The sequence below is a fragment of the Amblyraja radiata genome, chromosome 3 (genome assembly GCF_010909765.2).
Source record: "Amblyraja radiata isolate CabotCenter1 chromosome 3, sAmbRad1.1.pri, whole genome shotgun sequence".
Taxonomy (NCBI): domain Eukaryota; kingdom Metazoa; phylum Chordata; class Chondrichthyes; order Rajiformes; family Rajidae; genus Amblyraja; species Amblyraja radiata.
In genome coordinates, this window is record NC_045958.1 from 62,702,459 (window position 1) to 62,715,323 (window position 12,865).

The 12,865-nt window shown below is 43.7% G+C and overlaps 1 protein-coding gene across 5 annotated transcripts in view; it reads right to left on the reverse strand.

Annotated features, from left to right (window-relative positions):
- Window positions 1–12,865, reverse strand: part of cenpe (centromere protein E) — a 110,442-nt gene that overhangs the window by 36,796 nt on the left and 60,781 nt on the right. For all 5 annotated transcript variants that reach the window (XM_033017917.1, XM_033017918.1, XM_033017922.1 and 2 more), the window contains exons 27-29: window positions 9,069–9,260; window positions 4,914–5,039; window positions 298–444 (exon numbers count right to left, since the gene is read on the reverse strand). In XM_033017917.1, the coding sequence (XP_032873808.1) occupies window positions 298–444; window positions 4,914–5,039; window positions 9,069–9,260 (465 nt within the window). The remainder of the gene's footprint in view (window positions 1–297; window positions 445–4,913; window positions 5,040–9,068; window positions 9,261–12,865) is intronic.

The window sequence follows — 12,865 nt, forward strand, 5'->3', positions numbered from 1 at the left end:
GAAGAATGATTATTTGAAGGACAATTATCTGCCAAAACATGTGCACAATGTTTGAAAGAGGGAAGATTGCAGTGGGGACACAAAATGTTGCATTTGGAAAGGTACATGGATAGGAAAGGTTTAGGCGGGCATGTGGGACTAGCGTAGATGGGGTACCTTGGTCAGAATGCGCAACATGGGTTAAACGACCCGTTTCCATGATGTATGAGATGGGTGTGTGTATGTGCACGAGTTAAAATTACAGCAGAAAATTAGTACTTGAACTGGAGTCAGTTCGCATTCCTCCTTCAAGCTCACCTTTTTATCAACTATTTCAGGAAGGTTTTCTTGAATGCTGAACATATCTTTCTTTTCGTGAATTTCTGTTTTTATTTCATTCACCAGCTGACGCTCGTATTGCAGCTCCCCTTGGGCAACATCCAATGCCTGACTGGCCTGCAAGAACTAGATGAACAGCCAAATTTCAATTAATCCAAAAGATTCCGTTTCTAAATCAACTTTCAAGTCCTACCAGATAGAGAAATGTACTGTGTAATGCAACTCGATGGATAATCCAGAAACACTTTTTTGAACAATTGATCCAGGGCATTTCTTGAATTGAAATAAATTATATTGAGAAAGACTCCAGTTCACAAAACTGAAAGTTAAAACCAAATGTGGCACTAATAGAGAAGACCACTAAAAAATCCAAGAGCAACAATCTTGAAGGGAATAAGAATATGGATTCCTTATTTATACGGGACTGACACTGTAATAAGAAATTCCTTATCCAAACTACTCCAGTCAGATAATGCGATGTTGACATTTTAAATGTAACTGAATTTTTAGATTTTGTGCACTTTTACTCGTGATTAAATTTTGCATATTCCCAATATTTAAAAAACCGTACCCAATTTCATTGGTGGCCTTCAGATTACACAAAGGATTAGTCAGGGTGGTCATTGGGAAGAGGAAGACCTTGAAAAACAGACTTACTTTGAAAAAGGAGGTAATTCAGCCTATTAAATCCACCCTGCCCTCACAGAACAATTTTATTAATCCCAATCCACCCTGTTTGTTTCCCTTTAGCCTGCAATTTTTTATTTTTTTCACATGCCCATCAATGCTTCTCTGATTATTTTGCCACTTAACTGCTAAGGATTACTTAAATAACCCAATTAATTTAGCAGCATATTTTGGAGATGTCAGAGGAATCAGAGCACGCAATTGAAATGCAGTCATGTGATTGCTGATTAGACACCATAGGTCAGGACCGATTTAATACTCTGGAGCTGTGAGGTAGCAATACCCGTCGGCATTGTGCCAAAGACAGGCTTTGACAGAATAACAGAAAATATATTACCATTCCTTATAGAAACAAATAAATACAGACCACAAAATTACTTTTGCTCTAGGAGGAATGTCCATGGCAAGAATATGAATCTCATAAACATATTGCTATTTATGATTTAAAAAAAAAAGTTGAAGAGTTTGGGAGAAGGCTAGTGTGAATTGACAAGATGAGTGGAAGGCTAGTCTAGCCTGGTGTGCCAAATAAACACAAATTTGTTCAGTAACAGAATTCATTGAGGTTACTTAAAAACATCCAATTAAAGAGATAAAGAAAGCACACAAGGTAAATAATGATACCCATGTAAGATTTAATAGATTGCGGGAAGTTTATAATGACTTATGCCCCTTTGACTCTGCCTCAGAATTTATAGTAGATTCTTGAGAAGTAATTGTCTGGCCTGATATGCAGAAATACTAACGGAAATCTTAAAATATTCTCTTCAAACAAAGAGCAAAATATAAATCGGTAGTGATGATTATATTTTATGGCAACAGGCAGAATAAATGGAAAAGGCAGTTATATATACATATAGACATACATATATATATATACACATACACACACACTAGACCAAGTGGAATCCGTTGGGTCTCTGTCACATAGGAGGCCTGGTCCCCCAACTCAACCCGTCCCCCCAACACAATATTCCGCCATTTGCACTTGTTAGGGCTAGCACGACTCGGTGTACTTGGAGAGCAACAATATTGCGAGCAGGGCTACGCACAGGGAATAAGCGAAAGATAGTTGTTTTTTCCACAAGTTTTTAGAGATTTTTGAACATTTTCATAAATAACTTGAGAAATAAAGTATGAATTTTTCAGATAGGACAAATTTGGCCATCAGGGCGTCGTGTTTTCGAGCAGATGTGATTATACACACACATACATCCATGATCAGAGTTTTAATAGTTACTAGAGTAAGTGGGGACCCGCTGGTCCCCCGACGCAATATTCCACCTCTCCACCAATTCCAATATTGGTGGCCAGTGCGGGGGGGGGGGGTTTCTGGAGAGCTGGTATGGGTGTTGTTGGCTGCAGGGACTACTGGTCTCCAGAGGGCTAGTATGGACATTGTGGGTCAAATGGATTCTTGGGGTGGCAGCTCAGTCCCTCAAGCCTGGTGTGCTGGCAGCTCACTCACGGCTGGTGGGCTGGCAGTTGACTCACGGCTATTCCTTGAAATTCCATTTCAAGCATAGTACAAGGCCACTAAATTCAAATCCATTTTCCTACCATTTCAAGCAGGGTGCAAGGCCACCGAATTCAGGTTCACTTTCCTACCACTTCAAGCAGGGTGCAAGGCCACCGAATTCAAGTGCAGTTTCCAACCACTTCAAGCAGGGTGCAAGGCCACCAAATTCAAGTGCAGTTTCATACCACTTCAAGCAGGGTGCAAGACCACCGAATTCAAATGTAGTTTCATACCATTTCAAGCAAGGCGAAACTACCATAAAACCACACAAAACACCACACTCACAGTTCAGTAGACATTCAGTGTGTTCAGTTGATTCACAGCTCAGACAGAGTTGTGACCTCTCCCTCCCCCATCATGCACAGGCTGAGCCGCACCCACACTTCCGGGTTTTATAATCCATCCCTCTTCCACCGGAAAAGGTGTGGTCTTCATGGCGTGATTGACAGGAGAGAGATTCTCAACATTTTTTAAACACTAATAACACTTTTATTTTTCATTGATGGGAAGAATCCTCTGCACCTGATCAGCGGACTGGGACTGAGTAAGGTGGGCAAAAATCACAGCCGTAAGTGGTAGCGTTTTACCTAAAATCAATATAGTGCAAACAGGAAGTTGTCAAGTTTAGACAAACAACCCTTTGCAGTGCCTTTTCACTTCAACCCAAATAACCATTTGCAGTGCATTTTTACTTCAACCCAAACAACCATTTGCAGTGCATTTTTTACTTCAACACAAACAACCATTTGCAGTGCATTTTTACTTCAACCCAAACAACCATTTGCAGTGCATTTTTACTTCAAACCAACCATATTTTCATTTTCAAACCACATTAAGGGCACTCACAGTTGAGTAGACATGTGTTCAGTGTTATTCAGAGCTCAGAGAGACGTGACCCTCTGGCTTCCTCCATCTTGCAGAGACTGTGAGGCACACCACTTCCTGGTTTTATAGTCCCTCCCCCTCCCTCCAGCAGGGGCAGCAGAGAGAATGGCTAATTTTTAAAAAACATTAATATCTCTCTGATTCCAAAAATGACGGCCGTAGGTGGCGGCGTTCTCTCGGGAATCGCAGCACAGTGAGCCAAAAACGGTCAAGATCAGACTTTTAGTAATTTAGATAAGATATCTATGTGATTACATGTGATCCTGAAATTACATCAAAACGATACACGATAGCGCTACATTTTTTTTTGCACCACCTTACTCACCATTGTTCTGTGGTGGTCTGTGTCAAGTTTCATTCAGATTGATGTTATATTTCACAAGTAATTTTACATGTAAAAAGTCAAGATTCGAGAAAATATTCTTCTCTGCAGCTATAACTTCACAATGCTACATTGTCGCAATCTCAGAAATCATTCCTGCCAAGCTGTCAGCACTATCAGGTGCAACAATGTTGCAGCAAGCATATTGCTGGCAGCATGGAGGGAAGGTGCATTTTAACAAAATATTTTGAAGTCACAGTGCACTGAATTTTGAATAAGACAAAATGTGCAGCCCCTGCGCAGTTGGAGGCTACGGGTGAGTGATGGAATATTGCATTGGGGAAAGGGGTGAGTGGTGGAAGATTGCCTTGGGGAACGGGTTGCGTTGGTGGACCATCTTTGGCCCACCTTGCTCACCATTGTCTGAGGGTGTGCAGTGGCAAGTTCTGTTCAGATTGATGTTATATTTTACAAGTTATTGACATTTAAAACTTAAATTAACTTAAAACAGTGTCCCCACTTGCCTGCCGCACATGCAGTTTGGTGAAATATAATTTGTGCGTTTCCGAAACTGCGCAAAAACGGTACACGATAGCGCCACAATTTTTGGCCCACCTTACTCTCCATTGTCCAGCGATGTGTATTAGCCAAGTTTTGTTCGATTTGACCAAGTCATTTCCTTTAAAAACTTACAATTAACTTCTGTCAGCTGACCCTGCGCAGTTTGGGGAGGCCCATCAGCCACGTCACAATTGAAAATGGAGCCTGTGCCGCGGTAGTGACGCAAAATGACGGCGTCTCCCCACGCGTGCGCAGTTGGGGACCGCCATTTTGAGATCGTCATTTTCACTCGTGTCACAAAGGGGATCTCTGGCATCACAACGTTGGGGGGAACGGGACTTGTGTGTGATAGGGACCCAACGGGTCCACTGGCCGTCTCGTAAACAACAAATATCAAACAGAAAAAATGTAAACAAGGAATTCTGAAATTAATGATAAGCAAAGTTGCATCAGTTTTGGAAAGGTCAACACATTTATTGCAGGAATAAAGGAATTAGGGAAGCAGGAAGAGTATTAGGAGAAAAACTTGTTGGCAGAAGATTATAAAAATGGACTAATCAAACAACTTTTTTTTGTACTGCAATTACTATCTCGTAAATATAGAAAAACAAATGTAAGAACCTTTTCCTTCTCATCGTTTAACAAGCACTCTTTTTCAGCCAAACTTTTCTTTAGTTCCATCTCCACATTTTGCTTCTTTTTCAGTTTTTCATATAGGCTTCTCAATTCTGCTTGGTTCTCTATACACTAATATAAAAATACAAATAAAATAACATGATCTTGGATTCACAGAAATAAAGAAATTAAACCATCTGTAAAAAAAGCATCTTATTTTGCAATATCAGAAACAAACACTGAAGAGTTTAATAACAAAAGCATTAGGAGCTTGGAAAGTAACAACATTATGTTTTATCTCTAGATTCTTGTTTATTATCCAGCAAATAAGATAATGAACAGTGGAGTCTTTTAGGAGGTATGTTTTCCATTACTATAATTGACGTTGACCTACTCCCATCCATCCTAATTTTCTCTTTTCTCATAGGCTACCAAACAGTTCTTACCAGACAAGTTATACTTCAATGATCAACGTGTGCAGATTTAAAAATGAAATATTATCTGGACATTCCAGGGGAACAAAAGAGGTATGGGGACAAGGAAGGAGGGAGTAATATTTGACACAGAAGCACAAAAGTAAAATAAAAATAAAACAATGCCTAGAATTAAAATAGGAACAAAATGTTCTGTACACTAAAGGTTGGGCAGCAGGTTAACACCAATCAATTAGCAAAATCTTGTCATAGATAACTACCAGAAAAGCAAAAATGACCTGATGGCTACTTTAGAGTAATGTGTTGTTGTAATAAATTTCATTTGATATAATTCCAGTTTGATTATCAGCTAAACGACCTAAATCTTGTTAAAATATTCAGTTGAAGAGTTAAATACAATTAATCCAAATTTCCAGTTACAATGACACTTTTTGAAAGCTAAAAGCTAAATCCCAGTCTGGCCGTATTGGTGGAAATGTGTTATCCTCGATAACAATCAGCACGGGAGCACCTCAAGGCTGCGTGCTCAGCCCTCTGCTTTACTCACTCTGCACTCATGACTGCATAGCCGGACATAGTGCGAACTCCATCATCAAGTACATTGACGACACCACTGTCTAAACACCTTCTTTGCCCGGTTCGATACTGGCAACACCACCAGGTGTGGAATAACCCCGGCCATAGCGGAGGGACAGGCCTTAACACTGAGCACTCAGGAGGTACAGTGCGCTCTGCGTAGGATCAATCCACGCAAGGCTGCAGGCCCGGATGGTGTACAGGGAAGAGTATTAAAGGACTGTGCTGGACAGCTGGCGGAGGTATTCACGAGAATCTTCAATCTCTCTCTATCTCTGGCAACGGTCCCCAAGTGCCTGAAAACAGCCACCATAGTGCCGGTGCCGAAAAAGTCCAAAATCACCAACCTCAACGACTACCGGCCGGTTGCCCTGACTCCAATCCCCATGAAGTCCTTCGAAAGGCTGGTCCTCTCCCATATTAAATCCAGCATCCCTGCCTCACTGGACTCCCATCAATTTGCATACAGGGCAATTAGATCGACAGAGGATGCCATCTCTCTGGCCCTTCACACTGTCCTGACTCACCTGGACAGACAGGGCACGTATGTGAGGATGCTCTTCATTGACTATAGCTCTGCATTCAATACGGTCATCCCCACCAAGCTCACCACCAAACTCCACCAGCTAGGCCTCAGCTCACCGATATGCGCTTGGATCCTGAACTTTCTCACAGAGCGACCGCAGGCAGTGAGACTGGGCCCGCACCTGTCCTCCACCATCACCCTGAGCACCGGCACACCACAGGGTTGTGTACTAAGCCCCATGCTCTACTCCCTCTTCACTCACGACTGTGTCCCTGCATTCGACACCAACACCATCGTGAAGTTTGCAGACGACACAACAGTGATTGGGCTGATCACCAACAGTGATGAAACAAAATACAGAGCGGAGGTGCAGAACCTGGCGGACTGGTGCGCCAATAACAACTTGGCACTAAACACCTCCAAGACCAAGGAGCTGATTATTGACTTCAGGAGGTCCCATTCTGGAGAATACGCCCCAATCTCCATTTATGGGGAAAGTGTGGAGAGAGTGTCCAGCTTTAAGTTTCTGGGCACTCACATTTCAGAAGACCTCACATGGTCCACAAACACCGCCGCGCTGGTCAAGAAGGCACAGCAACGACTGTTCTTCCTGAGGACATTAAAAAAGACTGGTCTGCCCCAACAGCTGCTGACAACGTTCTACCGCTGCACCACAGAGAGCATACTAACGTATGGCATCTCTGTGTGGTATCTCAGCTGCACGGAGGCGGAGAGGAGAGCTCTTCAGCGCGTCGTCAACAGAGCGCAGAGGATCATCGGGACAGAGCTACCAGCCTTGGAGGGCATCTACCACACGCGGTGCCTCAGGAAGGCCCTCAGCATCCATAAGGACTCATCACACCCCTGCCACGGTCTGTTTCTACTACTTCCCTCCGGCAGACGTTACAAGGCCTTCTACGCCCGAACCTCCAGACTCAGGAACAGTTTCATCCCAAGAGCTATAGCGGCTCTGAACCGGCTCTAATGAGTGCCCCCCCACCCACCCCCTTTGGACAGTCTCCCTCAGATGGTCACGTCAATCAATTCTGCTTGTTTATTTATGTATTGTATTTATTTACCTCTCTTGTACATCAGTGGAGCTGCACACTAAATCTCGTTGCACTGACGTGCAATGACAATAAAAGATATATTATTATTATTATTATTATTGTGGGTCGAATCACTGATGGGGACGAGTCAGAGTATAGAAGTGAGATTGACCGATTGACCAAATGGTACCAGCACAATAACCTGGCTCTCAACACCAGCAAAACCAAGGAACTGATTGTGGACTTTGGAAGGGGTAGGTTAGGGACCCACAATCCTGTTTACATTAACGTTGGTGGAAAGGGTCAAGAGCTTCAAATTCCTGGGCATGCACATTTCCGAAGATCTTTCCTGGTCCCAGCACACTGATGCAATTATAAAGAAAGCACATCAGCGCCTCTACTTCCTGAGAAGATTACGGAGAGTCGGCATGTCAAAGAGGACTCTCTCGAACTTCTACACGTGCATAGTAGAGAGCATGCTGACTGGTTGCATTGTTCAGCAATTTGAGCATCCAGGAGCTGAAACGAATGCAGAACGTTGTGACCACTGCCCAGTCCATCATCGGCTCTGACCTCCCCACCATCGATGGGATCTATCGCAGTCGCTGCCTCAAAAAGGCAGCCAACATCATTAAGGACCCACAGCATCCTGGCCACACACTCATCTCACGCTACCATCGGGTAGAAGGTACAGGAGCCTGAAATCTGTTACATCCAGGTTCAGGAACAGCTTCTTCCCCACAGCCATCAGGCTATTAAACTCGCCAACAAACAGACTCTGAACTGTAACAGCCTATTGCACTTTATCTGTTTATTTATGTGTATTTTGAACTGAACTGTTCTATATTTATGCCTACCGAATTATATTGTGCTGCAGCAAGCAAGAATTTCATTGTCCTGTCTGGGACACATGACAATAAACTCTCTTGACTTGAAATTAATGTATTTGTAGATATCAAACATTGGAGATGGTGGGTCGAGGGAGCAACAGTAGCAGAAGCTAGGTCTTAACAGGGATAATTGGAATTGACATTGTGCACATCACTCGTCCAACAAACTACAAGGCACTACAAAGCTCTGTACAGCTAATGAAATATATTGTCAACATGGTCACTGTCCATAACAAACAGAACAAAAAGGCTTCTTTGCAGCAATTTTTAAAAAAAACATGACCCACAGTGATTTCATTTAGTCTGGCTGAACTTACTAAATGCTTCACTCTGATTATCTAGGCCAGCAGTGTCATGATCCCTTCTGATTAAGCAGCTTCCGCACCTGCGATAAACAAAATTACTCACCGTCTCAAGGTGGAACCAAAATATCCTGACAAAAGTAATATTGGAACAATCAAACTACTGTCTATCAGTTCAAAGAAAAATTGAGTTCTTTTCATTTGAAGTAAACATGGGCATTGAAACTTTTAGATGGATCATTGATCTTACTTCACAATTCTTATTTAATAAAATCTTAAACCTGAAAATATCTATATAGTATATGTATGTCAATATGTCTAATTGTCATATAGGTACTAATCAATTATATCGTTCTGTTTAGCTAATTGATTGATTTAAATTACCATTTCAATATTTTCTTGAAGATCACATTTCAACTGATCCCTCTCAGTTTGAAGATTCAACAATTCTTCATGCAACTTCTCTTTCTCATCACTGACTTCTGTGTAATTTTTCTGATGTACGACAAGTTCTTCAGTTAAACGCTTTGTCTCAGTAGTTTCAGCTTCAGAGGTCACATTCAGAGGTTCTTGATCCTGATACCAAAACAAATAATTAATTTCAAATCCTGTTCTTTAAATATTTGGTATCAATATTTACATTTTGATATTCACTTAAGCACATTAAATAACATCACTGTAAGAACATCCTTTGGAGTTGACAATCAGAAAGTATTGTCCCCCCCCACCAAGTTTTCAACTAGCAATTTGAGGGTTGTTAAAAAAAACATTTAAATAGCAAACGTCTATAATAATAAGACCAGAACCTAGAGGGATCTAGATCATATCTGTATAATCTTCCTTCCAAATAACTACGGGCACCTACACTGTGAACCAAATTATAAGTTTGCGGATGACACAATGCTGGATGGCAGTATGAGCTGCGAGGAAGATGCCATTAGGCTGCAAGGTGACTTGGGTAGGTTGGGTGAGTGGGCAGATGCAGTATAATGTGGATAAATGTGAGGTTATCCACTTTGGTAGCAAGAACAGGGAGGCAGATTATTATCTGAATGGTATGTAGACACAAAATGCTGGTGTACCTCAGCAGGGCAGGTAGTATCTAGAGAGAAGGAATGGGTGACGTTTTGGGTCGAGACCCTTCTTCAGACATTATCTGAATTGGGTCAGATTAGGAAAAGGGGAGGTGCGATGAGACCTGGGAGTGCTTGTACATCAGTCACTGAAATTAAGCTTGTCCACTTTGATGGTAAAAACAGGAAGGCAGATTATCTGAATGGTGTCAAATTGAGAAAAGGGGAAGTACAATGAGAAATGGGAAACCTTGTTCATCAGTCACTGAAAGTAAGCATGCAGGTACAGCAGGCAGTGAAGAAAGCTAATGACATGTTGGCCTTCATTGCGAGAGGATTTGAGTTTAGGAGCAAGAAGATCCTTCTTCAGTTGTACAGGGCCCTGGTGAGACCGCACCTGGAGTATTGTGTGCAATTTGGTCTCCTAATTTGAGGAAGGACATTATTGCAGGGAGTGCAGCGTAGGTTCACCAGGTTAATTCCCAGGATGGCGGGACTGACATATGATGAAAGGATGGGTCGACTGGGTTTGTATTCGCTGGAACTTAAAAGGATGAGAGGATATCTTAGAGAACCATATAACATTCTTAAAGGATTGGACAGGCTAGATGCAGGAAAAAAGTTCAGAAAAATATGTTGGAGGAATCCAGACCCAGGAGTCAGTTTAAGAATAAGAGGTAGGCCATTTAGGACTGAGGGGAGGAAAAACTTTTTCACCCAGAATCTGTGGAATTGGCACAGAAAGCAATGGAAGCCAATTCACTGAATGTTTTCAGGAGAGATAGATTTAGCTCTTAGGGCTAAAGGAATCAAGGATATGGGGAAAAAGCAGGAACCGAGTACAGCGGTGCTGGCATGAAGGGCCGAATGGCCTACTCCTGCACCTCCTTGTTTTGTCTATGATAACACTTGGTCTTAATTTATGTTTAGCATGGGAGAATTACAATCATATCTATCTATCTATCTATCTACATCTACATATCTATAAAACTCTCGTGCCATCCGTCCGGCTGCCGTTCTGCCTTTTGATTCGTGCCCGATACTCGCAGATGTCCAATCGGAATGGCCGATGCTCGCAGATGTCCAATCGGAATGGATCCATTTACATGTACGGCTGCCGGCTGCATTTCTTCCTTTGATTCCTTGCCATGCGCAATCCACATGCTCAATCTCTGAGATCTTTTCCATTTCGGTAGAGATTTCACTTCTCTTTCTAAGTATCTCCTCCTCACACATTTCGTCGCGTTTAAGTACACGTTTTTAATCACATCCTTCTCCCCCCCCCCCCCCCCCCAACCCCCAGTATTTCAACAATAAACTCGCTTCTCACCCATACAAGCAGCCATTTCAGCTTCCAACACACTTCGAGACAAAGTTGCAAGACAGGAACACTCTGAACTTTTCACTGCTGCAGCAGGCAGGGGAGGTGCAATTGGATTTTTTTTTTAATCCACTGCTGAGGGAGGCAGGGGAGTGCTGGAATATTACATTTGGGGACGGCTTCAGTTCCATTGGAGGAGACGGGTGCATGGTGGAATATTGGCATGGGGGATCACACCATTGGGGAAACAGACCCAACGGGTCTGCACTTGGTCTAGTATACTATTAAAACTCTCGTGCCATCCGACCGGCTGCCGTCCGGCTGCCTTTTGATTAGTTGAGTCCGGCTGCCTTTCGATTCGTTGACGGCTGCTCCTTCCTATCAGCTTCCAACACACTTCGAAACAAAGTTGCAAGACAGGAACACTCTGAACTTTTCACTGCTGCAGCAGGCAGGGGAGGTGCAATTGGATTTTTTTTTTAATCCACTGCTGAGGGAGGCAGGGGAGTGCTAGAATCTTACATTTGGGAACGGCTTCAGTTCCATTGGAGGAGACGGGTGCATGGTGGAATATTGGGTTGGGGGATCACACCATTGGGGGAGCAGACCCAACGGGTCTGCACTTGGTCTAGTATACTTTTAAAACTGTGTGTGCGTGTGTGTAAAATTTTGCCTGAGAAACGTATATCCTCGAAAACCAGACGCCAAACAGGGAAATATTTACATATTTCAGTAGAGATTTTCCGTGTGATTTTAGAAATCCACTGCTCTGTACATTTGGTACATTATTATCTTTTTTTATTAAAATTGTTGACCAATCTGACCTTTTTAAAAAATCTGACCGCTGCCCAGCTGCTGACGTCACAATAACAGTGAAATTTTTACATCTTCTGGTAGAAAGTTTCCTTATGATTTCAAAAATCCAATCCTATGTAGATCAATTATTTCCCAAGATATTTGCTAAAATTTATCACCAAACTGACATTAAAAAAAAAAAAAAAAAAAGGCTGCTCAGCTGCTGACCTCACAATGCCTTTCCTTGTGCCCCCCCCCGCCGCTCTGGATTAATGCAGCTACTGTCAAAGCGCATGCGCAGTTTTCCACGAGGCACGTAAGCCCACCCACCCACCCGTTCTTCAAAAGGCGCAGAAAGAACGAGAATGTTCTGCTGCAAAGACCCTACAGCTCCGCCAAAGGATCTTTGTTCTGCAGATCGCGAGGTCAGCGGCGCTCACGCGCTGAAGAAGCTTCTCCCCACTGTCGGCGCAGCCTGCGAAGCCCCGTCCCTCCCCTGCCCGTCCACTCAGCCACAGGTTTCCAGAGAGTCAAGTCGCTTCTGTCTCTCTGCGCTTTTCGCAGACCACTCACTCGCCCGGCTCCTCTCCTGCTCCTCCCCCTCACCTCTCTATCCGTCACAGGGGACGACCTCCTCTCCGGGGAGGCCCGATCGTCTGTTCCCCCCGCCCGGCCCGGCTCTGTCACGCTGGTGGGTGCGCTTCCCTTTGCGGAAGCCACGATCGGCTGCCCTCCCGCTGCTTTTCACCGTTCTCAGATGGCTCCGTGCCTCGCTCTGGTCCACGCCTGCCGCAGCCTAGCTTGGGCCCGGTGCGAAGGCCGGCTCTACAACCTGGGTAGGTGCTGCCTCTACCCACTACCCGCCCCTCTACCCCCTCCCAGAGAGGGCGGAGAGGAGAGGGAAGAGGAAGAGGGAGGAGGTGATCGACCCTCCCTCTCTGCCCCCCTCCCTCTAGGGAGTGGTGAATATTGGGACCCATGGTGAGTGGTGG